Raw genomic sequence first — 27,560 nt, 5'->3', positions numbered from 1 at the left:
ATACTCACTCTCCTTCCCCGACCCTCCACCCCCACCCTGGTATTTTGGCCTCTGATCTGCATTTGCCATTTTGCAAATATATTTCTATAGCTTTTATTCTGTGTAGCTAAAGAACATACTTCATCGTTCCAGTTTAACTAAAGAGGAGGAACTTTTAACTGTTTTTCCTATACTGTTATAGTACTAAAAAAATAATTTTAGAATCTAGGTGCAATATTGGTCTTAATAAATCTGCAAGTGCTTCTGCAGCGTTATTTCTGTGTTAAAATGTTTCCAATGCAGCATTAAGATTTGTTGTTTTTCTTTCAGATACTGAGGAATATAGACCACCTGTTTGGAAATCTTACTGTAAGTATCTCAACTGTTTTTTGGTTTGTTTTTTTTTTCAAGTCAGACCTGAAACAGTTTCAGCTGGGTGCTTTAAAAGACTCGTTTTATTTTCATGAGAATGTGAGTTTAAGAAGCATCAAAAGTAAAAGCCTTTAGAGATAGGCGCAGTTGTTTATCCTCAAGAATAGGGGAACGCAGATTGTTTGGAGGGGTAGATTTTTTTCTACCTTGCTAGCATAAGTGGTCCCACTTCTGTGTGGCACTGGCTTGTATTGGTTTGGCTACCTAGACTGGGGCTTGCATAAACTCGATTTGTCCCTTAAAGGTAGTGTCACTTTCCAGGCTTCTGTGCTCTAGTACCTTGCATCGCTACAGCTGAGACTTGAGCTGTTTAGAAAAATCTCAGAAATAGTTTTTCCACAGAATTTGCTGACATAGTCGAATGACAGCATTTGCTTGGCCTGGCATGACAGATTGCTGTCCCGGTTTGGGTTAAACTTCCTGGTTTGAGCTGAAACTTCCTTGTTTTGGTTAATAGACGAATAGCAATCCTTCCATGCAAGTGTGATGACCCTGCATTTAATTGGTTAAAAGAGTCAGATGCACTGTTATGTGTTAAGGTTATAAAGCGCCACGCAGGGAGGAGATTGCAAGGTTTTTTGAAGCCCTGGCTAGAAGGACTTGGTTTCCTACCAGCCAGCCTGCCTGGGCTCTACAGCTTTTGGTGTGCTTGCCCGAGCATAGAGGAAGCTTGCCTTGCAGACGGTCAGGTATGCAGGGCAGTAGTCCAGGCACATTGCCCTGAGATCAGAGTGCCACTCGCTTGGGAATTTCATAACTTGCTGGTTTTCAACTTACATGGAAATTTTTTTGTATTTCAAAATTTAAAGGCATAACTTGTTGTTTGAAAGCGCTGATGGAGGTTCAGGGAGATGGAAAAGAACATATGAGACCAATGGCACCATAGCAAAGCACTGTAGCTTCCCACAGCGTCTCTAAACTCTAGTTCTTTGTAGATAGAAAAGCTAAGGTGTGAGATGTTTTGAGACTTGAGGAACCACAGCAAGAAAGAATAGTCTTCTGTTAGAAGCAGATTTTGAAAGCAGAATGTTTGTGTGTTTAATGCAATTAACAGTTTAGGGACATCAAACTTATATTTGCATTTTCTTTTGTATGTATTCCCAAGGCTTGGTGTCTTCAGGCTGGCTAAAGGGATTTCTCAAGCAACATTTCACATGATGAAAATTTTGCTTTATAAAGTTTGGAGAGATTTAGCACCTGAGAATGTGTAGTTAATTCAAAAGGTTTCCATTCTACAGCAGGCGATTCTTTTCAGTCAGAGATTTTGGGTTGGTCTTAAAGGCTTGGTGAAAACCATGGTTAGAAAGAGAGTAAGTGTAAGAGAGCAGATTAAAGTATTTTTGTCAGCTAAAATATATGTAGTAGAATTAAATGAGCATTAGACAATCAGCTTTTCTGTCACCTAGACAGGTCTTCAGTTAATGGCTCACAGAGGTCAGTTGTTTCTGTTGTGAGCCTGCCGTTGCCAACCTGGTATATTCAAAAATCACAGTTAGGCCTTAAAACTCAGGAATCAGCCTTCTTGTTTGGGTTTGGTGTCACATTTTTGAGTAGTTAAAGTGATCATCAGTTACATAGTCAAGATCTTCTATGCAACAAGCATTAGATGGCTTCTGTAAATGAGAATGTGTCTCAGAATAAATTTCAAAGAGCTTAGGCTCTTAAGTATATAGTCAGATATTGTGAAATTTGTAGTAAAAATTACAGGTGTTGGCAAAACTGCATTCACTTTGAGAGTCTAGGAATGTCAGGTTTTCTTAAAATACATTTATGTTAATTGAAGAAAATAGAAAGGCAACATCTGAATAAAGGCCAGGGACTTTTAATTTGTCCATCTTGAGTGTTTTCTTTAGACTTTGAACAGTTTTTAATAATTGGCAACATATGCAATTGCTATCATGTAACTGAAATAGCTGGGACCTTGGTCTGTTTGAGAATCTGGTGGCAAAACCTGTCTGTACCTATTGAATCATCATTTATTATATCAGTAGCTTGTTGTATGCCAAGTCAGCCACTTAATATTAAAGAATTTGCACACAGAATGTTTTGAACAAGCTTTTTTCTTGCAGCAGAGTACTAAAAGGTAAATCTGAGACACTTTGCTCCTTGGTATTAAACATCATCAGTTATGATTAGAATACATTTTTGTAGTTGTTACTGCGATCTGTGTATTTTACTCCCGGTTGTAAGCATTAACAGTGAATCACAACTCTGTACCTTCTGTGAACTCGAGGAACACTGCCTCTTTGTTCCTTTTATTGCATGCCATAATCTATAACAGGGAAGTCCAACCTCCCTAATACCAAATCTTCGTTGGCAACTTGCCAGGAGCTGAAGGTTTGGACATGTGCAAATGTTGCATGCACCCACTTTCCTACACTGTCATGGTTTACCATGTGAAGCCTTCCCATTGTTCAGAACTAAGTGCAGAGTCGTGGGGTTGGGTTATATGTCTCATGATGGAGGAAGAGGAATGTCTTGTTTGACTTCCCTGGCTATAATTTCAGCAAGGAAACTGATGTTGAACAGTTTGAATTGCATACATCAGTTAGAGGAGGAGCACTAGACATGCTGTTTTGTAACTGTCTACCTGCTGTGCTTCTGACTGAAAGAGAAGAAGAATTTCCTTCCAGGAAATCTTTTCATCTTGACTTGAAGTAAGGTGGGAAACAGTTCTCAGTTTTTAGGCAATTTCTATGTGTCATGCTGATTCTGAATCTCCGCTGCTCTTCTGTGAAATTCAGAGAAATCCGTATTTGCTCTGTAATTATGTGTTTGTTTGTTTTTTTTCCCTTCGAACTTGACTTTACAGTTCTCAGAATTAGATAGGGACCTCAAATGTCATCAAATACAACTTTTACAAGAGAAGCTAAGGAATCTGTGTGCTGGCAAAATAAATGGTCATGCTGTGCTCAAAATGAAAATTACTTTTTATATACTAGTGTGCTGTTCTTTATCACTAGCAAAAATAGTTTTTCTAATACCAGTATAGAATGGTAAGGACTGATTTTAGTAATGTTGGGAGAAAACATTAGGTTTTCTGTTTGGAACAAAGGGAGTGAATTTTTCCAGTTTGTCTTTAGTTGCTATATCATTGGGCATCCTGCCATTTTCTCCATTCCTATGTAACTTAGCACATAAATACAGCATTTGTTACAAAAAGACTCAGGATCCAATGAGAAGCGTAATGAAGTCAAATTTTATTCATTAAATATGGTCTTATTACCTAAGGAAGGTGACAGCAGATGTTATTAGACCTTGGTGTTAGTACTAATGGTTGAAACAATTTGATTTTAAAAGATTACAATACCAAATGTCCACTTTATCAGTTCTAGAGTACTGTTCAAATAGTAACTTAGTGTTGACAGCCTGATTGTGAAGGTGACTTGCCAAACCAAACTCTTTTTGGAATAGAAGGTGAAAGTCATTCCTTTGGAATTACATTAGAAAGTCTGCTTATTAGTATAATTAAATTTACAACTAGCTCCTAAGAATTAGTCTGGGTTGATGAGATTTAATTAAAAAAAAAAGAAAAAGAAAGAAAGGAGGAGGGAAGATACTGAGTAAGTTTATGTCATAATTTGGGCCTTGGCTATTTTACTCTGCTACTTAACTGCTGATGTCTTCGGAAAAGCAGAGTGTTGGATTCTGCAAAGTTCTGAATGATTCTTATAAAATCTTGACATATTTCAGGTGACTGAGTGTGTGCCTGGTGGAGCAGGATGGGAATCCATCTGCTTACTGAAGAAAGTCTGACAGCAGCCTGATTTGACACATAATAAAATTTAATTTATGTTTATCATGATTCGTTTTCTGATCTGCTTAATGGAAACTTGACTGGGCTCACCCAGTTACTCCATAATACTTGATTAATTAATTGTAAAGATAGTCAATAATCCTGTTTTGGTTAGCAAAATTTTTTCTGGCCACTTGTAAGTAATTTTTGAGACTTTGATATAGGTATCCTTGCTTTAAATCTTGCAGAAAGTTGTCTTTATTCAAACAGCACTATTTAATGTTAAAATGCCTCACTCACACAATGATTCTCTATTAATCAAAATGTAACTTCTGCCTTCTCCCAGTGTATCAGTTGCAACAGGAAGCTCCGCATCCTAGAAGGATAACCTGCACTTGCGAGGTGGGTATTACTGTCCTGGGTCTGTACTTAATGGTGTCCAACCCCAACACTGGTTCCTTGGGACACTTGGTTAGAGTAAGTAGCCTTGGGGTACTGGTAGCTGGAAATCTAATTGATCTAGAAAATGAATTAAAAAGTGTTTTGGGTACCATGTGTATACCTGAGAATCATTTACTAAGAATCATTTGATTCTTAGGTACATGGAAACATGCCTTTTCTCCTCCTCCTTAAGTCAGAAATTCACAGAAGCAAGAGCAGAGCTATTCAGGGGAGCATTGCACCTGTTCATACACACATTGCTGCTAGATACATGCAATAAATCAACAGAGGGAAGAATGACGCCTCCCCTGGTGCTGTTATTTGAGTTGTAGTACTTAAGGCTCATTCATACTAGTAGGTAAGCTGTCACGGCCACAGATCATAAGAATCTAAACAGTAACAAGAGGATCCCATTGAAATACAATGATACAGAAGTGTCTGCTCGTGGGGTCAGTTATTGAGACAGGCCCCAAACTGTTAGGGTACCCTGAGCTGCCATCCAGCAGAGCAGCACCCCTGCAGAGCTGTGGTGCCAGAGGGTTTAACTGATAACCCAATGTCCATGCCAGCAAGATTTTACTCTTAACTGCATCTCTTTTGCAGCTTCAGTTAGGAACCCTGGAAACATTAATTTCAGTTTCAAAAACATGGAAACATTAGGCTTGACTAACTAAGCAGTGTTACAAAACAGCTCTTGCTGAATAACCACTGAAAGTTAGTCCATTGCTGCAGTAAAACTTAAGCATTTTTATCATGTGCCAAGAAAAAGGAAATTAATCTTTGAAATATGTTAGTCACTTTGACATAGTATTAAATACAGAAGGACATAGCTCTGTCAGGAACATCAATCGCTTGCAGTCTAGATCACAAGGAGGATTATGTTACAGAATTAAAGAGACATTTTTCTGTCAACTTTTCAAATGCCCAATTGTGATTCTATGAAGTAGACAATTTCTAAGATAAAAAGTAGAGATATAACAGAAGTGAAATAACTGCATTTGGTAGAAACACTCTTGGTTTTCTTTGTTAATTTGATAAATTTGTATTTTTATAAAAGGTGTAGGTGTAGCTGATTGCACTTTAACAATTCATAGCTATGGGAAAGACACATGAATATCACAAGAAGCATTGTAGCAAAAGGTTTTGTTTTAACCAGTGTTTCTACTGTTAATCAGGGTCCAAGCAGGAGTATTCTTATTAAGATTGTTGGGCAGATATCTTACGTAAATCAGATAAGGTAGGATGGAGATTGGAAGGAGAGATCTATAGAAGATAAATTCTGAGCTGTAAAAAAATGGGAGTTTTTCCAGTTTTTCATTTTCATTGCAAGGTTATTAGGAAGGTTCTCTTCTGTTTTGTGTGTTCTCTATGGTAGGGTTTTTCATTACATTAATATACAAAATATCAGAAGTCTTGTAGGAACTTGGTCTTGTAATACAGGTTTGTGATTACACAGAGTGCTCACCTGGCTAGAATGAAGTGTTTTACTCCCTGCTTCCAATGGATTGTTTTTATTGTTGTTAAGTGCTGTTGAATAGTTGCTTTTGCCTCCCTGTCTTCAAAAGTATTTGACTGGATTAAGAAGTGTTAGTATGCTTGCAGGTGTATGTATATATGCATATTGTAAGGCATATGAAGGATTTTTTGTAGCCTTCAGGCACTATTCAACGAGGAACTGACATTATGCCTGTACTGTCACTGTAGTCTTTTAGTTGCTGATTCTTATCTCGGAGCCCTGCTATTGTTTACTCATATAGTGACAGTCTTATGGTGTATGCTCATAAAGTTGCCTGTCTCTTGCGGTGATAAACAATCATTCTTCGGTTTCTTCAATTAGATGCTTTATGATTGTTTTAATTCTTACAGAATTAGAACCTTCTTTTTTCTATATACTTTTTGATTTCTTAAAAAAAAAAAAAACCAAACCAACAAACAACTGCTCAATGCACACGTACCCTGCAGTCAGGGAGAAACTGTAAACTGATAAAGAGCTCCATCCAGCATATTCAGTAAGATCTGTTGGCATTACATCCCATGCTGGTTTGACTGCAGAGAAGTGCTTTGGGGTCTTTTTGCCCTAGGTGACAAGAAGTCACAGGCAAATGTTATACTAAGTTCTCTGTCATAGTATTTCTTAGAATTCTGTTAGCCTATGCAGTCGAATAAGCAGAGTTATAAATGTGTATTCAGTACCTGAAAATTAAAATTGTCTCCTGCCTCTGGGGTGCTGGAAGTCCTTCAGCTATTGATAAGATCCAGGTTGCCTTTTTTTTTTATCTAACAAGAGACCTACTCTTGCTAGCCAAATATGCAAGCATCTGGGTAAACCTTCTTCAAATACGAATCACGCTGACCACTATAATTTTCTCAACCTTGTTACCAATGAATTTTAATACTGTTAATTATAAAATTTTGTTAACTATTATACAGGTGGAAAATTGAAAAGTTGGACTTTTGGGGAGGAAAATTTGCTGTTGGTGATGGCATTCTTCATGAACTCATCATCCAAGCTCTTTGAAGGGTATCTGAGTGTACCCTGTGTACACTCAGATCTGTGTATCCTGCACAAAGAGGTGCTCCTAAGTGTATGAACAGGTAGTCTGTTAAAGTCAAGGGAGATTGGTGAGAGTACCACAAGCAATCAAAACACTGCCAAGTCCTCCCATCACTGAAGAAAGAAATGCAATGTTTGTCTCTATAATGTTGTATTTTGATGCATTTATTCCAAAACAAGATTCTAACATATGACAAACTTTAAGTGTAAAATTTTCCCTGTGCCAGAGAGAACAAAAAAAGGAGGCATTCTGTGTATTTTAAAATAGCTTCTTGAACTCTGCAGAGTAAACTCGTGTCTGCACCATGAACGTTGCTGTAGAAGCTGAGAAACAAAACCTGCAGTTTTTAGAAACTAGTGATAATTTAACTAAATAAAATAGAGCTATGAAAGAATCACTCAGTTGCAGGTATTTAGCTGCAGAACAGAGCAAGTTAAATACACGTTTTCTCATTAGAGAATGTTTACTGGGGGAAAAAAAGCACTCTCTGCAGCTTATTTTTACCAAATAAAGGTAAAATTAAAATAACACATTAGCAGTGTGCATTTCCCTACTTCTGCATTAATTCTTTACAGTGCAGATAACTGTTTTTCGTTGTAAGTATTGAACCATTTATGATGCAGCTGAGCCTGATTTGAAGTGAAAATAAATTCAGCGAGTAGTAACGTGTTTAACCTTTTTCTCTGGTCTCAGCCTCTCCTGCTAGTGTTGAGCTTTGTGATCTGCTCTTTCTCAGCTGGATTTCTATTAGCAGCCATGTGTGAGTCAGTGGGGAGCAGAATCTTTTCCTAAGTGGTTGGATTATTCAGCTGTGTAAACAAATTCATAAATACTAGGAAGAGAATTTTGGTCCAGAGAACATCAAAGAGGTCAGTGGGAGGGAGCAACATGTAATTCGGTAAGGTATTAGCACGTAAATTGCTCCTCTTGCCTTATTGTATTCCACTTGTTGACATAAGCAAGAGTGATGCTTAGGGGAAAAAGCACTTGTTAAAGAATAATTGGAAATCACACCATAAACCCCCCAACCTTTTATTTAAGGTGCAAAGGCATGTGTGGTACAAGTGCTGATACTGAGAGATCTATTCAACAGAATGACCTACTTAACATGAAATGCTTCTCCAATACAGAGAATTTGAGTTTCTGCTCTGTTACACCAGCTTCCTATCAGAGCAACACACAGATCAGTGGAGTTACACTGAGGTAAAATGAGCATTGCATCCATTGGGGAATTTTTACTGTGAAGGTGCAGCAGAGCCGAGGCTTTTAACGCTGTGTGATGTTCATTTGTGATGTTGATGATTCCATAATGTTTTAAGGACATTTGTCTTCCGCATGAGGCTTACATCCAAATTGTAATGTGTTTGTCCAATTAATATGGTTTTACCTCCCTGGCATTTGTATTTGTTACGCATATAATCTTTTTATATACACACGTGTGCATATGCACGTACAGGCATATTTAGCACAATTTTGACTGCTATATGAAGGCAGTCCATGATAAATTTTAAATAACTGTGTATGAAAAAATATCAAGTGGACAAATGATGAAGCTAATAAAAATCGCTGGCCTTTTCCATCCTATTACAAGGCTTCTTCCCATCAGTGAAGTAGTTAACAAGCCTGTTAAACAACATCTCTATGTGTTATTGTGGAAGTGGCCTCTGTGTAGCCTAGTCAAGAAATGTTGCATAGACTGGGCATATATAATACGGAACCTTGTTAGAGCTGTTCTCAAAGATGGCTTTATCTGTATGGTATTCACCCAGAATGACTTCCCAACTTTCATGGCAACTAAGCTCTTTTCCAAAGGAATGGCTACTGTAAGGCTATTTCTTGTCAAGTCTGCTCCATTTATCTATTCGTGAACTTGGTTTTATTGGCTTCACACCTTAGGTTGAAAAAATCAGGAACAAAGCAATAGTGGATATCTCACTGACCTTTGTGTTTCCTGCAGGTATCATACTGAGACTGGAATCCCTCCTGAGGCCTCAGTGCTATACAAATAAGCACACTGAAAACAAATATCTCACAGCTTGGTTGTTTTTTTAAGTTAGAAGCAGTTTTTAAAACTGTGCCAAACACAAGCTAAACGAAGAGCAATAGGAAATTTTTCCCGTAAATAAAGAGTCCTGAGAAGTCAAAAGACTTAGCATTCATCTGATCTTTGCTGGATACAGAGAAAATGAAGTAGTTAAGGCTGCCTTTACTCATACACAATGATACTTTGGTCCAAAAGTACTGCCAAATCAGAAAGAAATTCTGCATACAATAATTACACTGTATTTTCAGCTAACAGCTTTAATCAAAATGACCGTTTTCTAGTTCCTGCTTTGATTTCATTTCAAATATATTTGCTTTCTTAGGTGGATTTTAGTTCCAGTCCAGATGGATGCTTTGGTTTTGTCTCCTTAACTTAAGGCTGACTGAGCGTGGAAGTTAGGCTAATGAAGCTTCTGAACTGAACTGTCCTGGCTTTCAGTGCAACTGGAGGCCACGTGGGTGCCTGCAATTGTAATTTGTAGAAATACAGTCTGGCATGAACTTCGTGAAATCCAGGCAGACACAAAAGTCCAAGAAAGCTGCACATTGTTTCTTGTTCTGGTGCAGCTGATACCTAAAGGATATGCTGCCTTTTAGGCCAAAGTTGCAATGAGAAGAGCTGGTGTAACAATATTTGTCGAGAACATTGCAGAAAGCTGGAGAACAGTGTTTACTGTCTTACATAGTAAATTTGGCTTGTGGGAAACCTGTGTGTTTTAGTAAGTTTACGTGGACTGCACCAAGTGTGTATGTAGCCCAGCTAATTCTGAGTGAATGAGAAGGCACCTGTTAAGATCTGATGGAGCTGCCTTATAAATGTATGTGTTCAGTCTAGGTGTGAAAAACCCTAATATTATCATAAACCTAAAAAGTGTTTCAAAAAACCCCCAAACTCCCCAAATCAGGCAGTAAAACTCAGTGAACTGGGCTTTCAGTTACACTGAGTCTTATACAAGCAAACAGTGTTACTCATCAACATTTATACTGAAGTTTTGGGGAGCTGGTAAAACTATCGGTAGAGACTCAGTGTTAACAGAAGTGGTTATTTTCCTCTTTAACTTGTTATCCACCAAGAAGATCTGCAAACCCAGCTATAATTGTCTGGAAGTCCAGCGGATGCTTTGTTCCAGTCATCTGCCAGTTCATATTTTCAAGTGTCTGCACACAGATTATAATATTATAATTTGCCTTAGGATTTGCAAGATGGCTCTGAAGGGCTCTGAAGTGCCCTGTCACATTATTAATCCATTTCTGAAATGAATTGCTTTTGCCTATATAAATTTTCCAATTCTGACATGTAAATTTACTATAGTCACTGAGGTAAATATAAAATTTCAATAGACAACAAAATCTTATTCACAAAAGGTTTCTTTAACAACTGCCTGAGGCTAGTGTCTTGTCTTGGGGATTTTAGTTAAGAATTGTTGCAGGTTTCTATAATAACAATGATAAAATATTTTTGCCTTTTCTTCATTCATGTTGCTATCTTCCTATTGAAGAAATAGCCTACATATGACAAAAAATACGTAAGACTTCTTTATTGAAATGATCTAGTCTCTTCAGGCCCTTTGAAAACAGTTATCACACCGGTCAGCTCTTGTTTGCTCTTGTGTAGGAAAAGGAAATCTTTTAGAACATTATAAATCTTTCCATCACAATAGCTTTTTGTTTTCTGGGAATGGGGAAGAGTTTTTATTAGACTGTGCACCAGGATGTATTTTTTTATGGTTTTGGACATTTGAAATCTTTATTTACACTCCATTGAGATAACTGGAGAGAAGTGCTAATTTTAATAGGCTTTTCTCTGAAAATATGGAGAAAAGAAACTCAAGTGGCAGTTTACTGTGAGTATTTCGTGGTTTATTATATTCTTGAAGTTAAGGTTATATAATTATTGAATTTTGCTCACCAGTTTCTTTCTGTAAACTTAGCAAGGAGGGGTAATATGTGTTTAGATTATTGAGCTGATTTCTGGGTCTCCAGTTCCTTACTCGTCTCTTACTCTGCAGGTGAGTTACTTTGAAATACTTAGCAGGCAAATTGTGTTCTGGCATCCTTGCATATTGTCTGCATTTACACTGTATGGGCTCTAGAGCACGGACGGGCTGGTGTTACACAGCATGACACATGCATACCTGTTTTTGAGGTCTTTTAGGTGATACTACAGATCACACAGTTTAGTGAAGTCAAGAAGTGCAAGGCTTAGGCACTTGCTTGTTTAATCTACCACTTGCCCTCACTCTGAGGAGATGTGGTAGCGGCTTAACTTCTCACAGCAGTGGCAACAACATCTCTGTGATGGAAATTTAAGAGTTTTATAGATGTCCCACTATATTAGTGCACTTAACAGTATGATACACTTACACCATGAAATGAATCTTTTGATTCCCTTTTTTGGTGGTTTGTACAAGCAATACTTAATGCCATCAGTTTGTATTAGCAGGCCCCAAAGATTCCATGATCCAAGCAGCTCACTCTGTCTCACTCCGTTTTAAGCCATTCTGAAGTGCAGTGTTTTCCAAAGGCTCTACCTTTGGTTTCTGTGTATTCCACCCACAGGGAAGATCCTGGGATAGTAGATGATTTTTGTCTGTATTTTCACATTATATACCTTTTTATTTTTCATACTGTATTATGGACAGTGTGCTTACTGTATGGGTTCATTTGTTATGAAATGTTACAATTTCTGTTGTTTCTTTTAGGTAGAGAACAGACCCAAATATTATGGAAGAGAGTAAGTAACATACATCTCCAGAAGTGGTTTACCACGACCTGTTTGTTGATAATAGTTACAGAAAAAGTTGCAAGCGTTTGCTCTCAGCCCTTTGTTTCTTTTGTTTTACAGCAGGGTGTCTTGCTCACCGCCAGATTATTATTGCAGTACTATATCACTTTTATCTGCCTAAAATTACAGCTGCATGTTCTGATGGATATGGATATCACTGAGTGCTACCTTAAGTGAGGAAAAACATGTGTTTCTGTACTTTCAAAAGATTGTCTTTGTCTCCCCCCCCACCAACTGGCTTTTACAAAAAGTGTTTGTGTGCAGGAAAAAAAGAGATTTTGATCACAAATGCCATATAAGTGTAGGGCGTATATGTGTCTTCTATTTCAGATTTCTAAAACAAAGATGGTTAGATTTAGTGTGGGGAAACAAAGCAGATCTTACTTGTGTTTATTTTGGTACAAGATGTGTAGTGTTGCTAGGTTATTAGACCAGTAATTACAGAGATTATATGCAATCCCCAAGATTTTATCAAATTGCCATAATATCCCTGAATGCTGCAAAATGTTGAATTGCATGCCACTGGCAAAAACGTGTGAAGCCAGCAGGAGAAAATGGATTTATTTCTACATATTAAATAGATAGATGCAGAATAAAAAAAGCAGTGTGCTGCTTTCATAGATATTGTTTCATAGAAGACTTTCTAAACCATTTAAGGTGACTTCAGATGTAGGCAGAAAAGAAGATTAATTTAAGCTGTAAATTTCTGCAGTCATTTTTATGTTTATTTCTTTTTTAAATTACTGTGGTTGGTGGTTTTTAAGAGAAGAGGAAAACGTGATTTAAAAGTGAAAAGGCATGCTTCAAAAAGTCCTTGTTCTTTAGATTCCATGGGATGATCTCAAGGGAGGAAGCTGATCAATTACTAAGTGTTGCAGAGGGAAGCTATCTGATTCGTGAAAGCCAACGGCAACCTGGAACCTACACTTTGGCATTAAGGTTGGTAATTAATATTTCATTTTTAAATTTCTGAAATATTCAAAAGATTGTACTGTGTTGATTACCTTAGTGCTTAAATTTCCTTGTGATTGTTTTAATTTTTTTAAAAATCATGGCACTTTTTTACTCTAGTTACAGATTTGGTATCTTTAACCTTCCCTAACCCTTTCTGAAGTGCTAACGATCCTTATTGTTTGCACAATTGGAATAATAGAAATTGTGGTTCTGCTGCTGATGCTTCATTTTGCCCTTCTCCCTCTGCGTTACAGATGTGAGCCTGTGCAGATGCTGGGAGAGCAGGCAGCCAAGCAATAAAAGGCATCTTATGAGTTCACCTGACTAGCCCACTGTGTGGGTTACTTGGTAGCTAGTTTGCTGAAGAGCAGTTAGTTCTTTCTAGTCCCTCTGTGGGATAGCCAATGAGGAGGGGTTTTTGTCTGAACACCTGTTAGGTAACAATGTTTGCAGATCCGTTTCCTTGCTCTGCAAAATTCAGTCAAGTGGATCAGGTATAAATAAAAAACTGAGATTAAAAAATGGCTTAAGTTTTAAGTAGTTTCATTACTTTTAAGGTAATGGAAGTTGTCCTGGCCTGGGCTGTACACCTATGTGCTCAGATGGGAGATGGTGATTTTTAGCCATGTTTTGAGTCTAAGTGGGACAGAAGAACATTAAAGGAGAAGATAACAGTTACTGGAAGTTTTATATGGGTAAAATAAGATTATTATTAAAATACCTTGAGAAAATACGTTGCGAATTAGTTTTCTTTTTTGGGGGAAGAAAGAGATATATTTTACTGAGGTATTTGCTTCTATGGTAATAAAATTCCAAATAAAAGCATTATGGACTTTTACACCGATTTGCATTAACAGTGTAAATAAATTGGTGTTGCTTATTAGGGGCTAATACTCCATTTCACGTACTTCTACTCTTGCAATATTCATTTAAATCTAAAAAGAAAACAGTTGTGATAGCACCTGGTTTGAAAACAGAATTTCTGCCCCTTGCTCCTGATGGTGCAGAATTCGTAGGCCTATAGACTGTGGAAGATGAAGGTGCTGAGCATCTTTCAGGATGTGTTGATAGAGCTTGTTTTACACATGCTTCTCCAGTTCAGCGGGTCCAAAAGATGGGTCTTTTCTAGGTTTGATGATCTCTTTTTCAAACTGGAAAACCTCTTCAAAAGTAATAAAGTCTCTTTTTATACCCAACAGGAAAGAGAATGAATAACTGTCGGTGATCAGTTTGGGAAACAGTTTCAAATGATAGCAAAGTTGTGATCATTGGTTTATTTTAAGGAGATTTAGTGTTTGGAAAAACACTTCAGAATCTGAAACTGCAGCATGTTGTAGCCTTTTCATCATGTTTAAGCACTAGCTGAATGACTTGTATATTAAGGGCGGTGGTCTAGGTGGCTGCTTTCCATCCCACAGCGAGTAATGCTCTGTTGTCTTGCTGTTGGCCTTTCAAGTATATGAGTGAGGGTCTTTGATCTCATACATCAGGTGAAAGTTCTCTGTGAACTGTAGTGCTGTGTCTTCCACATTGTGGGAATTTTATCACTAGGATTTCTTTTTCTTCGTAGCAGGAGTCTGTTTCCATTGGCTGGAGGCAGAGTTTTGCTCAGTTTCCATTTTTCTTATCCTTGGAATTATATATGCAGAATATACCCATTAACCAATATTCCCACTGACTGTGGTGCAGATGTTGTAGCATCTCTTAAAGACTAGGTAATTTCTGCAATCTGTCTGTTCATCCTGGCTGGGAGAAGTTCACTGTGAATGCTGTCATGAGTTTATATAATTTGATCTGTAATTTGTAGCATTTTTTGAGACCATCATTTGTGTTTGTGTCACTGCACTGCCAGACAGCAAAGGTAGCTCTGTCTGCAGTTTAAATTAATCCCAGTAGGAATTTCAGAATGTCATCTCCATGGCCAGAAATGGAGCTTGTCAGTAGGGTGGTATGTATGGGCAAAATCTTTCCAAGTTTGATGGAAAACTTTGATTGACATCAGGGTCTCTGATTTCACCTTTTCTTTTCTAGCTGTGTAAATCGATTTGGTCTTTTCATATTATGCTTAAATGCCACTCTGTCATTCAAGCAGTCATGTTAATTTTAAGATCCCTTCTGTATCATTTTTGCTTTTCCTTTTTTACCTTTGTTTTATCCTTTAGAAGGTGTGAGAGGAAAGAAAACTTGGTCAACTAGTAGTTTTGTATTAAAAAATAGACACCGAACAGATTTCACACCATTTTACAAAGTTAACCCAGCAGTGCTGAAGAGGTGCTCTAATCCTGCAATAAATAACACTCTGACAATATGTAAAATGGAATATCCATGTTTTCTGCTTTTTGTTTTTCAGGCATACTTTGGAAAATGAATGGAAAATGTTGAGTAAAATTTAGATGGTTGAGGGCACCCATTGTCTCTTGACATAAATACATGGTTCCCTCTGTATTTCTGTGTATCTGCTCAATCTCTCTCTCACTGTATATGTTTGTTGCCTGACTTGTCAACCTTTGACAGTCTGTCAGTCGTGATTAGGTTAAATTGGAAACTACCCATGAAGCGTGATTGCATTATAAAATCCCAGTTCATCAAGATCTGAAAGTTGTGGAAATACTGGGTAGGATCAGCTGCTGTTGTGACTGGGACGGGGTTATTTCCTGGCTTGTAGTTACCGGTTCTTCTGCTGGGGGGCAGAAAATTCAGTACTATGGTTGTCTCAGCACACCCAGCTCTGGCAGATGTGGTCCTCCTGCATTTGTGTCAGCGTGCCTGGGAATCCTGAAAAACCCAGTGCATCCAGTTGTGAAGAGCAGTTTAGTGAAACAGGATCATAACTCTTTCTGTGGCAAGATATGATGTCTCTGTAATGAAATATTGCCAATCTTCATTTCTGCAATGGAAAAAATAAACTTTTTGTGCTTTGTCCTGAGGACTCAAACCAGCCATTTCCTAAAGTCATCACAGAACAATCTGAATGCTGCATTTGATTCCACCAGCTATTGTAGCTGATGTCTAAATTTCAATGGTATGTTCCTACCAGACACTGGTGCAGTTGTTTTGAATTTAGTTCCAAATGTAGTTCTGTTTTGTCTAACATTTTGGCTTGGTGTAACTAAATCAAATGAAGGCACTGCATCCTCTGTGTCATCAGAATTAAAAAAGGAATATATCCTGGTATTTGATTTATTTATTTTGTATTGCAGTCCATTTAATCAACTTCAACATCAGGTATCTGCTTTGTTGGTTAAGTTTTTAAGACATTTAAATTGGAAGTTAGAAAAAACACTAAAAAACCCCCTTTGGCTACAAAGCAAGCTAAACGAGACATAAAATCAGAATTCTTATTATAACTGCCCAAACATTGTATTTGTGAACACATCATCCTCTATGCTGCAAATCTCATAGAGATTAATGAACCCTAGCTCAGTTTTGTAAAGTGGATATTTATCTTATTCTGAAATCATTAAAGAACACCACCTTAAAGAGGGCTATATTATGGGGGCAAACCAACAACATTCTCTCTTGTTCTGTCTATATCCTCATTGCTCATTCCTTTCTAGACTGTACTTATAGTGGACATCTTTCAGCAGTGCTCAGATTGACTTTGCTCTGCACTGAAGAATTCCACTGCTTAAACAACTTAATCTTTCTAGAAGATAAAGAATAAATGTTAACACCACAGATCATAACTCCTTTGTAGGCAGACAGAATTCACAGTTATGAAAACATGTTTTTCTGAAATCTGTAACATATTGGACAATCACATGAAGCTACAGCCTTCAGCTACAGCCAAAATGCTCAGAATGCAAATGCAGTTGATGCATGAAAGTTTTTTTGGGGACTGTTCTATTCCTAACATGCATTCCTAACATTGTTCTGCATCTCACTTCTTTTTAAGTTACTCTAAGGGATGCCTTAATTCAGCATAAAATGGGCAGATCTGAGGAGAGATCTGGGTAATTGTTTGCAAAGAGTTTCTCCCTACTTCCATATCTCTGTTACTGTGTTAGCAAGTTCTCTGACTGTGAACACACTGGGACAGGTGAAAGGATCAGTTCATAGTCCAGTCCAGTATCCACACTTCAGAGGCTATTAATAGTAGTCATTGAAAGAAAAGTGTGAGAACGTGAAGAGCATGTAGTAGTAGTTCTCTGGTGTGCTCTCTCAGCCTTGGAAAATTTACTGTTCACGGGATTCTGAGCAGAATTGTTATCTTTGCTATTTTTTCGGGTTTTTGATTTTGGTCTAGTGGCTTTCTGAGTATGTTTTTGAACCCTCATAGACATTGCTGTCTGCAATTGTAACGTAAGTCCCATGCCTTAACTAGGTTTTATGGGAAGCAGCATCCCTTTTTTGAAGATTTCATCTCACATTCGTATTGGATGCTCCCTAGTTTTTGTATTATGAGAAATAGTGAACAATTGATCTCCATTTACCTTTTCCATGGCACTCACATCCCCCTTAGTGTTCTCTTTACAGGTTGATGAGCCCTAGGTTCACTTTGTAGTGAAGCTGTTCTATACTCCTTATTATCTCTGTCATCTTTCTCTGCACCTTTCCCTTACTCTGTGATGACTGTTTGGAAATGAGGGAACCAGGACTGCGCATCCTGTTCAAGATGAAGTGGGCCATAGAGTTTTCTTTCTTTATTCTCTAAACCTTTCTAAATGAATTTGTGACCACTGTGGAGCATTTATAGAACTAGCTTTGTAGAAGATCTAAAGATCTTGTTCCTGAGCTGCCATAGTTACAGACGTAGCCTAGCACTGATTACATGTCCAAATATAGAACAGGACAAATAATAGCTTTTGCAGGCTTAACTGAGGTGTCAAATATTCTTAGTGCAATGTTGTGAAATAGTTAACTGAGTTCAAAGTGAAGATTTTGAATATTTCTTCTTTAATCACATAGAAAAAGTTATTCCTACTCAAAAAAATAATCAGTTATTAAGGTTGCCAGTGAGTTACTGTAAAATCTGCTTTCCACTTACATAAGAAGCTGCATTTTGATCGTCTTCTGATAATCTATTTTTGTCAACTTTCATCCATTATTGTGCAATTAATTTGCATCATGACTTAAGACAGACTACCTTTTAAATCTAAATTTGAAACAGAAGAGCTTTTGTTTTCAGAAAACAAATTTTTCGGAATCTGTAACAGAGGTAGAAGTATGTTCTTAGGGAAAAATAAATTGTTTTAAGTGTGTGAGTTTGCCTAAATATTCAGAGGTGACATTCAAATAAGAATGATGTTCAGAGCCTAAGAAGGCCTGTGAAATTCTATCAGTTGAGACACCAGATAGAAGAATGAAGCATAAACACAAATGGGAGCAGCATACCAGCACCGTACTATATTTAGTGCCCATACTTAATCATGGATGTTGTTTCTCATAGCTTATTTTAAAAAAAAGAAAGAGCACAGTAGAATTCACCAATGTTTACCAATTTACTCATCAGGGAGTGCCACTGAAATTTTTTTGCAACCCTGGGATTTAAAAAAAATTACACGAGAAGATTATGGTAGATATATATGTGTGTGTCCATATATATCAGCAAGTCTCTGTAACAATAAAAATACATAAAATACATTGTAACGTTAATGAGATGTTCCAAATGGATGAAAAGAACTGAAGATTCCTAATTAAATGCTGGAGGTATTAGATCTGCTTTTAAATTTGGCAAATAAGTAGTACAGTGCTTAACGGTAGGACCTATAGCAAATGACAGTAACAATAAGACATGATTTGCAATGTAGCCTTTTGTGGTTAAGAGCTTATTTAATAATTAGGATGCGGATAAAGAGGAAATGGATAGAGATTGTACTAGTGGTAGGCGTTGAAGTGTGATGGTACTGCATGTTCTTTTGAGCAGATATCTGCTGTAGCACGTTTAGTTGGTTACCATGGTTTCCCTTCCTGCAAATTGTATTGTGATACTGAGAATGAATCGAAGTAAGGCTCTGCAGCATGATTAAAAAAAAAGGTAATAATGTTAGCTGTGATTATGAGTCATGTTTTCGTTATGTTTGGGGGTTAGAGCACATTCAAGATTATGTGGCAGCAGGAGAGAATTCTTGAGGCAAAATAAATCTCAAAAATTAGTAATCATGGGTTTAGTTGACCAGCTACATATATTGTGCAAGAAATTGATACACATGTTCTCTCTCCCTAAATTATGAAATTGCATTAAGAAACTAGCCACTGATATTATAAAAGAAGACGTAATTGCTAGGCTATTAAAGCATTTAACCTTTTTAACTTCAGAGGACGATTGCTCTGGCAGCCACATGCTGTTCATTTTCAGTGGACCCTTCCAGGACACGTGTTGATTGCTGCAGGATTACTTACACATGTAAAATTCAGTGTCTGCAAAAGGCTTCTTGAATTCAGAGGTTAAAACTGTGCATCTGCATTCTGCTGGAAAGCTTTGCTGTACAGGCTGGGACATGGGAGAGGAATTGGGGGAAAGAAGAACTGTTTGAAACAACTTTCTGTGTGATAACTGAATTACATTTTTTAAATTATGAGTGTACCAAAATGTGGTCGTAGTTTATGCTGAATCCACTGCTGATCTACAAGTAGTTAGAATAAGCCCAGTAAAACAGTAGCTGACTGCATCCCTTCACTTGACCATGGTAACAGTATTCTGACATTATGCTAATTGGTAGAAAAAATCATAAAGACCATTTTAGAGACTAAACTTTGCATATCTTCCTGTCTGTGTATTTTTTTTTTACCTGATTTGCAAATGCAGTGATTGGCAGTAGCAAGGGCTGAATTGAGCTTCTGAAATACTCACACAATATTCCTAGGTTGCTAGCTGAGAAACCCGGGAAACTATATATACGTATGTGTGTACAGACACATGTGCATATACCAGCTTTAAAGCTCAGCTGGGTTAAAAAGAATTGCTTCCAAATGTGAGCCAACCTATCAGTGGGATAAATATGTTTCAGCCTGACCCACTTTGATCAGGTTTTTCTTTATTCTGCATGAAATGGCAAAAGAGTGCTCCTTTCTCTGTGACCAGCTGAAGCTCTCAGGGAGGAACTTTTCCTTCTTCCCAGGCTTAGCCTGTCACAATTCCATAGGCACAGAATTCAGGAAAATTTCAAAAACTGAGCACTCGGGTATCTGTGGCTTCTTTTAGATGAAAGAAACAGTTCATGCTTAAAGCTGTTTTAATAGGCTAACACAACAGCTAATATGCTGGGCTCTGCTTTTTTTTTTTTTTTTTTTTTTTTTTTGTAATTGTAAAAAGCCAACTATTTCTTTTACGGAGGCTTAAATTCTGATGAAACTAAAGCTATCATTGTGTTGGCTGAGTACATCACGCAAGCTAGTGTTAGCCCCAGGGGAAAGCATGCTGATAAATTTTGGAGCTTGTTTCTCTGCTTTAAACTAAAACAATTGGACCTCTATTTAAATTATCTTCCATGTAAAAGAAGAAGTTTCTTTTCCTGTATAAAATTTAATGCTAAATAATATATATTCTGTTACTTTGTCAGTATTGTGGAAGGTTCAGCTACCAGTAAAGAGCGTAGATGTCTTGCCTGTGCTTTATGTAAGGGCACCTGGGCACCACTGAGGTGGCTTCACTGAAGTATTTAGAATAATAATAAATGGCTACTAACCTTAGTGAGTAATTAACTGGCTACCTAGGCCCTCCCACAGACTCAAATACGTTTTTCCTTATGGTTCATGTCTTCTTGCTGTGTTCCAGTTCTCCTTCCCTTCTCTTCCCATCTGTTGTTGTTGTCAGCTCTGTTTTCTAGTTAGAATGTCTGATTTATCTTTGGTAATTGAGTTTGTTGGAGTCTTTCTCCTTCTCATGTAAGTTCAGCACCTCTCAGAGGAATATTCTCTGCTTTGGTTGTGGTACAGCCTTTTTGGTAACTTGTCCAAGAGTTGTCTGTGCTCAATGCATATAATCCATGTTCATTTTATGCTGTGTCCTTCACCTCTGACTCTAGCTCCTGCTGCTCCACAAAGATCTACTGTAATTGGGTGCACAGCAGAGGCATTTGGCTTGTGGTGTAGCACTTTGGTGGAGCTCAGAATATTTGGGCTCACTTCTTGTCTTCACTTACGACTTGGCCTGAGGCTTTTAAGTTTTCCATGCATCATTTCTCCATTAGAGTGAATATTTTCTTTGCTGTATTATTTCACTTGCCTGTTCAATGCAAAAGTTTAAGATCTCTTAAAAACAGCCAAGACAAACTGAAAGTTGTACATCATCTCTCAGATTACCCTCAACCGCAGCTCCTTAGCAGGAATCTGTCTTGTAATGTGCTTTTTTTATGGTGTCCGATGTCTGCCTGGTTTGAACCTTTTAGGTAGGGTTGGAGTTGAAGTAGTAAAAAAGTCAAATTATAATACAATCAGTTCATAATTACAGTGTGTATATGAGTACATAGCATATATTGTGCTCTCCTCCTCTGTTCCCTCCACTGTCCAAAAGGTACATATCTTTTCTGACTTCTGCAGGTTCTACTGGAATGCTTTTTTGCTCTGTTGCTTTTAGAAAATGCTAGCTAGAAATACATCTTCAAGTTAGTCCTTTTGGTTGGCTGCTTCTTTTGTACGCTTTGAAATTTACAAAAATTTATAAATATATACATTTATATCTGGAGAAAGAACTTCTTTCCTGTGCTTTATCAATAAGCAAAAATGTCCTTCAGCTATGTAGAGACTATGGATGCTTTATAAATAAGTTTTCAAAAGAACACACAAGAACCTCATACTGTTACTTAATCTCATAATTGTTTTCATCAAAACTTTTATGAATTATTCAAACACTAAAACAACCGACAGCAATAAACATTACCTGGCCCAGTTTTCTTCTTCCTTCTCCCTCTTAATGTACTTAACATAGCTCAGCTGAGTTAAGTTTAGTTCTTCCTGATTTGATAGGTGCTAGGAAGTGAGTCAAGCTAGTTTTTTTTTCTTTTATAACTTGAGATGAGTAAATGAACTCTTAACAGTTTCAGTAATAAATTGACACCTGCCCCACTTGCATGAAGAAAACCAGAATATAATAGGAAATCTATCAATCTTTATTGATGAGCTGTTAGTAGTACCAAAAATTCTAACAGTGCTTATTGTATATGCAGGAACCATTTCATTTTGCTTTATTTCACTTGTTTATTGTTAGGGAATGCAGTTTTGAGGAAAAAACGTTTTAGAGAGCAGGATGAGTATATTGGTGAATCTCACTGCAAAAAAGTGGTGAGTGATTACTAGAAGATCAGAGGTAGAATGTATCGAGAAAATAAGTAAGCAGCAAACAGTGTAATAGCTTTAAGTAAAGTAAACCTGCATTGTAACATTGGGATTAACAGTGGTTTAAGGCAAATCAGATTTGACAATATCTCTCTGGAACAGAAATCTTACCATGGCTCTTTTTAATCTAAAGGAAATTTAAATTTTTTTTTTTTTTAAATATAGTGTACACCTGTAGAGTGTACACTAAAAAAAAAAACCCCAACAGGAAAAACAAAAACCAATGTTTTTCCTGTTCACTCTGCTCTTCAAAAATCCTTTTTGCACTGGCAAAACTATTTTATGCTAAGGACATTTCTTTGGGTTTTCACTTGATGTCTTCCACTCAGGATTCCTTGATACACTGAATTAAAATATGCATATTGTCTTAGTAAAATAAATTAAGAGCAAGTTGCTTTTGGAATGAGAAAACCTGTAGAAGCAAAAAAGGTAACGTGACAGTCATGAGTAACTTTAAAAGAGGGGAGATTTAGACTAGATGTAAGGAAGACCTTTTTTACAATGAGAGTAGTGAAACACTATCACAGCTTGCCCAGAGAGTTCGTAGATGCCCTTGGAAACATTCAAGGTCAGGCTGGTCCAGGCTCTGAGCAACAGGATCTAGTTGAAGATGTCCCTGCTTAAGCAAGGGAAGTTGGACTACTACCTTTACTTTCAATCCCTAGTGCATTTGATTTCCTTTATGCATACTGTGTTCTTGAAAACTACTGTTAAGGTGTTGGAGATGAAACTATTTGTCAGGCAGATACTCTGGGAAGATGGCAAGTTCCATGATTCCCTGAGCATTCTCAGAAATGTTGTTGCCAATAAACAATAATTTTAAAAAAAGGGGAGGTTGGGAGACCTTCAGGGATAACTGTGTTATCTGTTAAGAGGTTTTGGCTGCATGCAAGACTTGTGTTCCTTTCATAAGGAAATGAGCTAAAAGAGGATCTGTGGAATAATTTGTTTTCTTTCACATGAACACAGCATGATTAGGAGACATTCCTGACTGCAAAATTGCTTATATTTCTGTGGCTTTTTATGGAGTGTCAAGATTCTAGTGTTAAGTGTTGCTTGAGAGTTTTCAGAAGTTTGAGCTAAAATTCTGGCACCCAATTTTGTGACCTCTTGGCTGCAAAGCACTTCAAGTCACTTCTTCTCCAAGGGAAGATTAAGTCCAAGTGACCTTCAGGCACATTTACAGAACTTAAGATTTTCCAGCTCAGTGTATGAAGTCGCTTGAAACTAATGAGGACACGAGCAGCCCCAAGGAGCATTAACTTAGTGGTCTGGTTGCAGCTACACATTCTAAATGATGCCTTTGTCTAGAGACTCTTTTCATCATAAAATAGCCTGTGAAAGAGGTGAGTAGCTACTGTACAATTCTGTATGCAGATGTAAAATCTATCTTCTTAGATGGTAAAAAGATGCGGATGGGCTCTCAGTCCTTCACTGCTTCTTTTTGTTTCATCAGTGAATGCTGCATACAGAGTAGGTGGCTGAGTCTGAAGCCTGTCTCTCTCATGCTATGATAACTGATTCAGCTCCTCAGTCCTTTTATTACTAGCCACATTTGCTCTCCCATTTAATGCGTTTTCCCACGTTGTTATCCACTCTGCCCCACTGGCAACCAAAGGACTAGACAGAGTGATTGCTTTTCAGACAACTTGGAATGAAAAAAGTCTTTTATCTGTAGTGCTGCTGCTAGCAAACAAATGCACAGTGGGCACAATGAGACTGTTTGACGTGGCAGAGGTCTATTTCTTTTTCTTGGAAAAACATCTGATGTTCCCCTCTTTGAATCAAAAGAGAACATACATTATCTGCGTCCTGCTTTGTGTTTCTTAAACAAAAAACAGCTGGTACTAGCGCTTGGCTTTAGGAAGAGACCATCAGGAAGTTAAAATATCAAATCTTGGCTCTACTTAGTTGCCACAGTGATGTATAACTAACCAGGCTGCAATAATATTATAGAAAGTAAATATAAGGAAATATTCTTGCTAATGGAATAATTTAAACCATAGTTTTAGATAGGACTGAAGAATAAATTTTAACTGATCATTTGCAATTGACATGTGTACATTATATTGTAATTTGATCAAGATAGTATCATGGTGTGGTCAGAAATTTAAATGAGTTTGAAAGTAATTGAGCAGGATTCTGAGACATGTTAGTGGTGGTGCAGTCTTTGTAAGAGATTGCCATTTCATTGATTTGCGAGGATTTGGGGTTTTTTTTCCCTTCTTGTTGCTCATAGGGTTCTATTTGAAAAGCAGTGTATTTCCCCACAATGTATTAAGTAAGAAATTAATAGAGAGAAAAAAGTTTGATTTTGAATAAATGGGACATCAGATGAGGGCAAACCATTCAATATTCATCTTTTGCAGCAAGCACCTTTCCCAAGTGGTTATGACACTGTTGGAGAGTAATTTGTTTGTCTAAATACCTTTCTTTAAATGTTAATAGTTAAATTATCCTAATGTATTTTAAACTGAGAAAGTTGAACATACCTTTTGAAGGCCCCACATGCCAAAAGAAATTGATGTGCAGTTCCCCAGATCCATAGAGGAGGAATTTTCAGTCTGTTTGTGACGTTTATGAGAGAGATGAGTTCAGGTGTGGGATGCTGTTAGAAGACTTAAGACTGTGGGATGTTTTCTCTGAGATACTCGTGTGCTGAACTGTGGGTCAGGAGCAGTGGAATAAAGATTATATACTTTTGTAAATCCTATTCCATGTAGTATCTCAAAGACACACTCTATGTGCAGCAGACAGAACAGATGTACAGTGTAGGATCTGGTCAGTGAAACTGATAACTGGGATAGAACCATTCACTTACTGACCCTGATGGGAAGAGGATTAATCCTTTAAGAACTTTTGTTTGTTCTCTGCATTTGGCCATCATGTTCTTCAGAACTGTGTTTTAGACTCTGAAGGCTGTTACTAAAATCAAGACACCATGTGGAGTTACGTCATGAAAAGCTTTTTTGTGCCTTATCTTCTCTTGATAACATTAGTGTAATACTTTCTCTTCTAGAAAGCTAAGAGCAGTAAGTGACCTTCAGCTTGTTTGAAACTCTGCTATAAGTACTGTCAGAGTATATCTTACTGATTAGAGCAGCAGTTCACCTGCTACATGTCTTAATAAAAGTAATTCTATTGCATATTGTCATTTAAGGCCCATTATTCTTCACCTTCAAACTTACTCAGTTCTCCTGTCAAATTTTAACATCATAGTGCTTGTATGTGCTTCATGTGCATTATTCTCACTGACTTGAACAGAAGATAGTGAAGGTTGCTCACTTTGGCACTGCAAAGTGCTGAGCACTCTTAGCTCACGTTGTTTCTCTGACAGTGGAGGGTATGCAAGGAGCACGTCTCATGGTCAGAATTTCTTTGCCAACTCACTACGTTGAGTAGAAAGATGCTCTGAAGAATGAGCCTGAACATGCTTCTGCTCCTTCTGCTCTGACTTAGGACATTATTGTTCTACTTTCTGTATTCACTCTCAATTGCATCTTGTGATGAAGTTAGCATTAGATAAAAATATATTTATTTCTGTCATTTTGTAACCTCTTGCTTTTCAGTTCTAGTCTGTGAACTTTTAGTTTGTGTGGCATAAAAATGTGCATAAAAGCACTAGTTCCTTTCCAGTAAAATTCCCAGGTAGTTTCTACACATCATGTCCTCTTTTCTTACTAAGCAGATCACAGATTCCTGAGGGCCTCCTCATGTTTGAGCCTCATGTAAAAAAAGTAGCTCCTGAAGTTACAGTCATTGATAGATTGTTGCTAAGAGAATGAGGAGGTTTGGCATTTTGATTCAGAATACAAGAAAAAAGAAATACACATCACAGAACGTGTGGGTTTGCCCATATTTGTAAGAAGAGTGCAGCATTTCACTTGGGGGATGGTCTAAAACTATGCGTTCCCGTTTGGCAAAGCCCCCTTGAAAAACAGCCACTTCAGCAATCCACTGGTGTTTACTTTGTTCTTTTACATCTCCTATGAAGCATTTTATTGTAAAACGAAAGCAATCCATCCTTTAAAAATTTTTTTTAATATTTATCTGGCAGATCTGACCTCACAAGGGGGCCCAGTGCCCTGAGCAGCCACCCTTGCTGTTGTCTGACCAAGGAATTACACTGGAGTGAGCTGTGAAAGCAGCTTCTTGCCTCCATCTTCTCCACAGGAAATGCGTTGTTTGTTGGCAAGTGCAAACACTGGTGTGTTTTCACACGTTTAGATTGCTTTTAGGCAGAAAACAGTTGCAGGTTCCAAGTACAGTTTTTGAAAATGTGCTAATATTCAGGTAAAGTCTGCATTCTTATGATTGCTAAGAGCTGGTATCAAAATCCTATTCCATCCCAACTGCAGAATGGCTAGTGTCAGATAGCTTTCGCGTTATGTGTCCTGTATATAACAGAGATTTGCTTGAAGCTCAAGTTTTAACAAGCATAACACAGAGGACTTTTGTACAAAGCTTGGAGAGTTAGTCCTTGGCCTCTGGCCAGGAATAAAGAATGTTCACCCTTGTGCCATTTTGTCCTGTGCTGCTCCAGTTCTGGCAGTAGTTCTGCTTCAGTGTAATTGTTGGCACTGAAGTTCAGTTGAACCCTGAATGGCCTCTTCCTGCAAGCAAGCAGGGGCACAGAGGTCCGAGACAGCATCAAAACTCCATATTGATCAACTGTAATAGAGGACTCTTATGAGAACTCTTCATGTCAGAGCCAAGCAAATTGACTATGGCGATGCAGTAGCGTAAAGTACTAAAAAAAGCCATGAAGAGTGTGAAGTAATTTTCAATTTTTCCATGGGATAATGGAGGGGCTAAAAGAACAAGAGAACAAACAGCTCTTTCTGGGACAGTCGCTGTTTTGGCTATCTATCTGCGTTTGTTGTTGATCTCTCCTTCCTATCTGTGCTAAGTGGTAGTTGATTTTTTCATTCTTGTCTGGACTAGACACAGAGCATAGTCACAGCTTTAAGTGATAAAGTGTTTTTTTATTGTTTGCAAAGGCTTGCTTACTGTTCTTTATTCTGCTTACTGTTCTTTAAAAAAAAAACTTTCCCATTTCATTGAGGCAGATTTGGAAGTCAAACCAGAAACTTCAGACTCTACTACGATGGAAAGCACTTTGTTGGGGAGAAACGTTTTGAGTCCATCCATGACCTGGTGACAGATGGATTGATTACTCTTTATATTGAAACGAAGGCAGCTGAATACATTGCCAAGATGACAATAAATCCAATTTATGAACACATAGGATATACAACTTTAAACAGAGAGCCAGCACACAAAAAACATATGCCAACCCTGAGAGATGAACATGATGGCAAAGAGTCTACAGGAGAGGATGAGGTAGCAGAAAAGAGGG

General features: G+C 37.6%; 1 protein-coding gene across 1 annotated transcript; it reads left to right on the top strand.

The window, feature by feature from the left end:
• Window positions 1-309: 309 nt before the first annotated feature.
• On the top strand, window positions 310-27,559 carry LOC104488811 (N-chimaerin; the record flags this gene model as incomplete). The annotated part of the gene is made up of 5 exons (XM_010130892.1): window positions 310-348; window positions 4,494-4,549; window positions 11,889-11,920; window positions 12,797-12,910; window positions 27,271-27,559. Coding segments are annotated over 5 exons (530 nt in total), but the record flags the coding sequence as incomplete, so codon positions are not given.
• Between the last annotated feature and the right edge of the window lies 1 nt (window position 27,560).

Source organism: Buceros rhinoceros, unplaced genomic scaffold (assembly GCF_000710305.1).
Source record: "Buceros rhinoceros silvestris isolate BGI_N320 unplaced genomic scaffold, ASM71030v1 scaffold35582, whole genome shotgun sequence".
Classification (NCBI taxonomy): Eukaryota; Metazoa; Chordata; class Aves; order Bucerotiformes; family Bucerotidae; genus Buceros; species Buceros rhinoceros.
The sequence above is the reverse complement of the archived record's forward strand: the minus strand, read 5'-3'. Positions and strand labels throughout refer to the sequence as shown.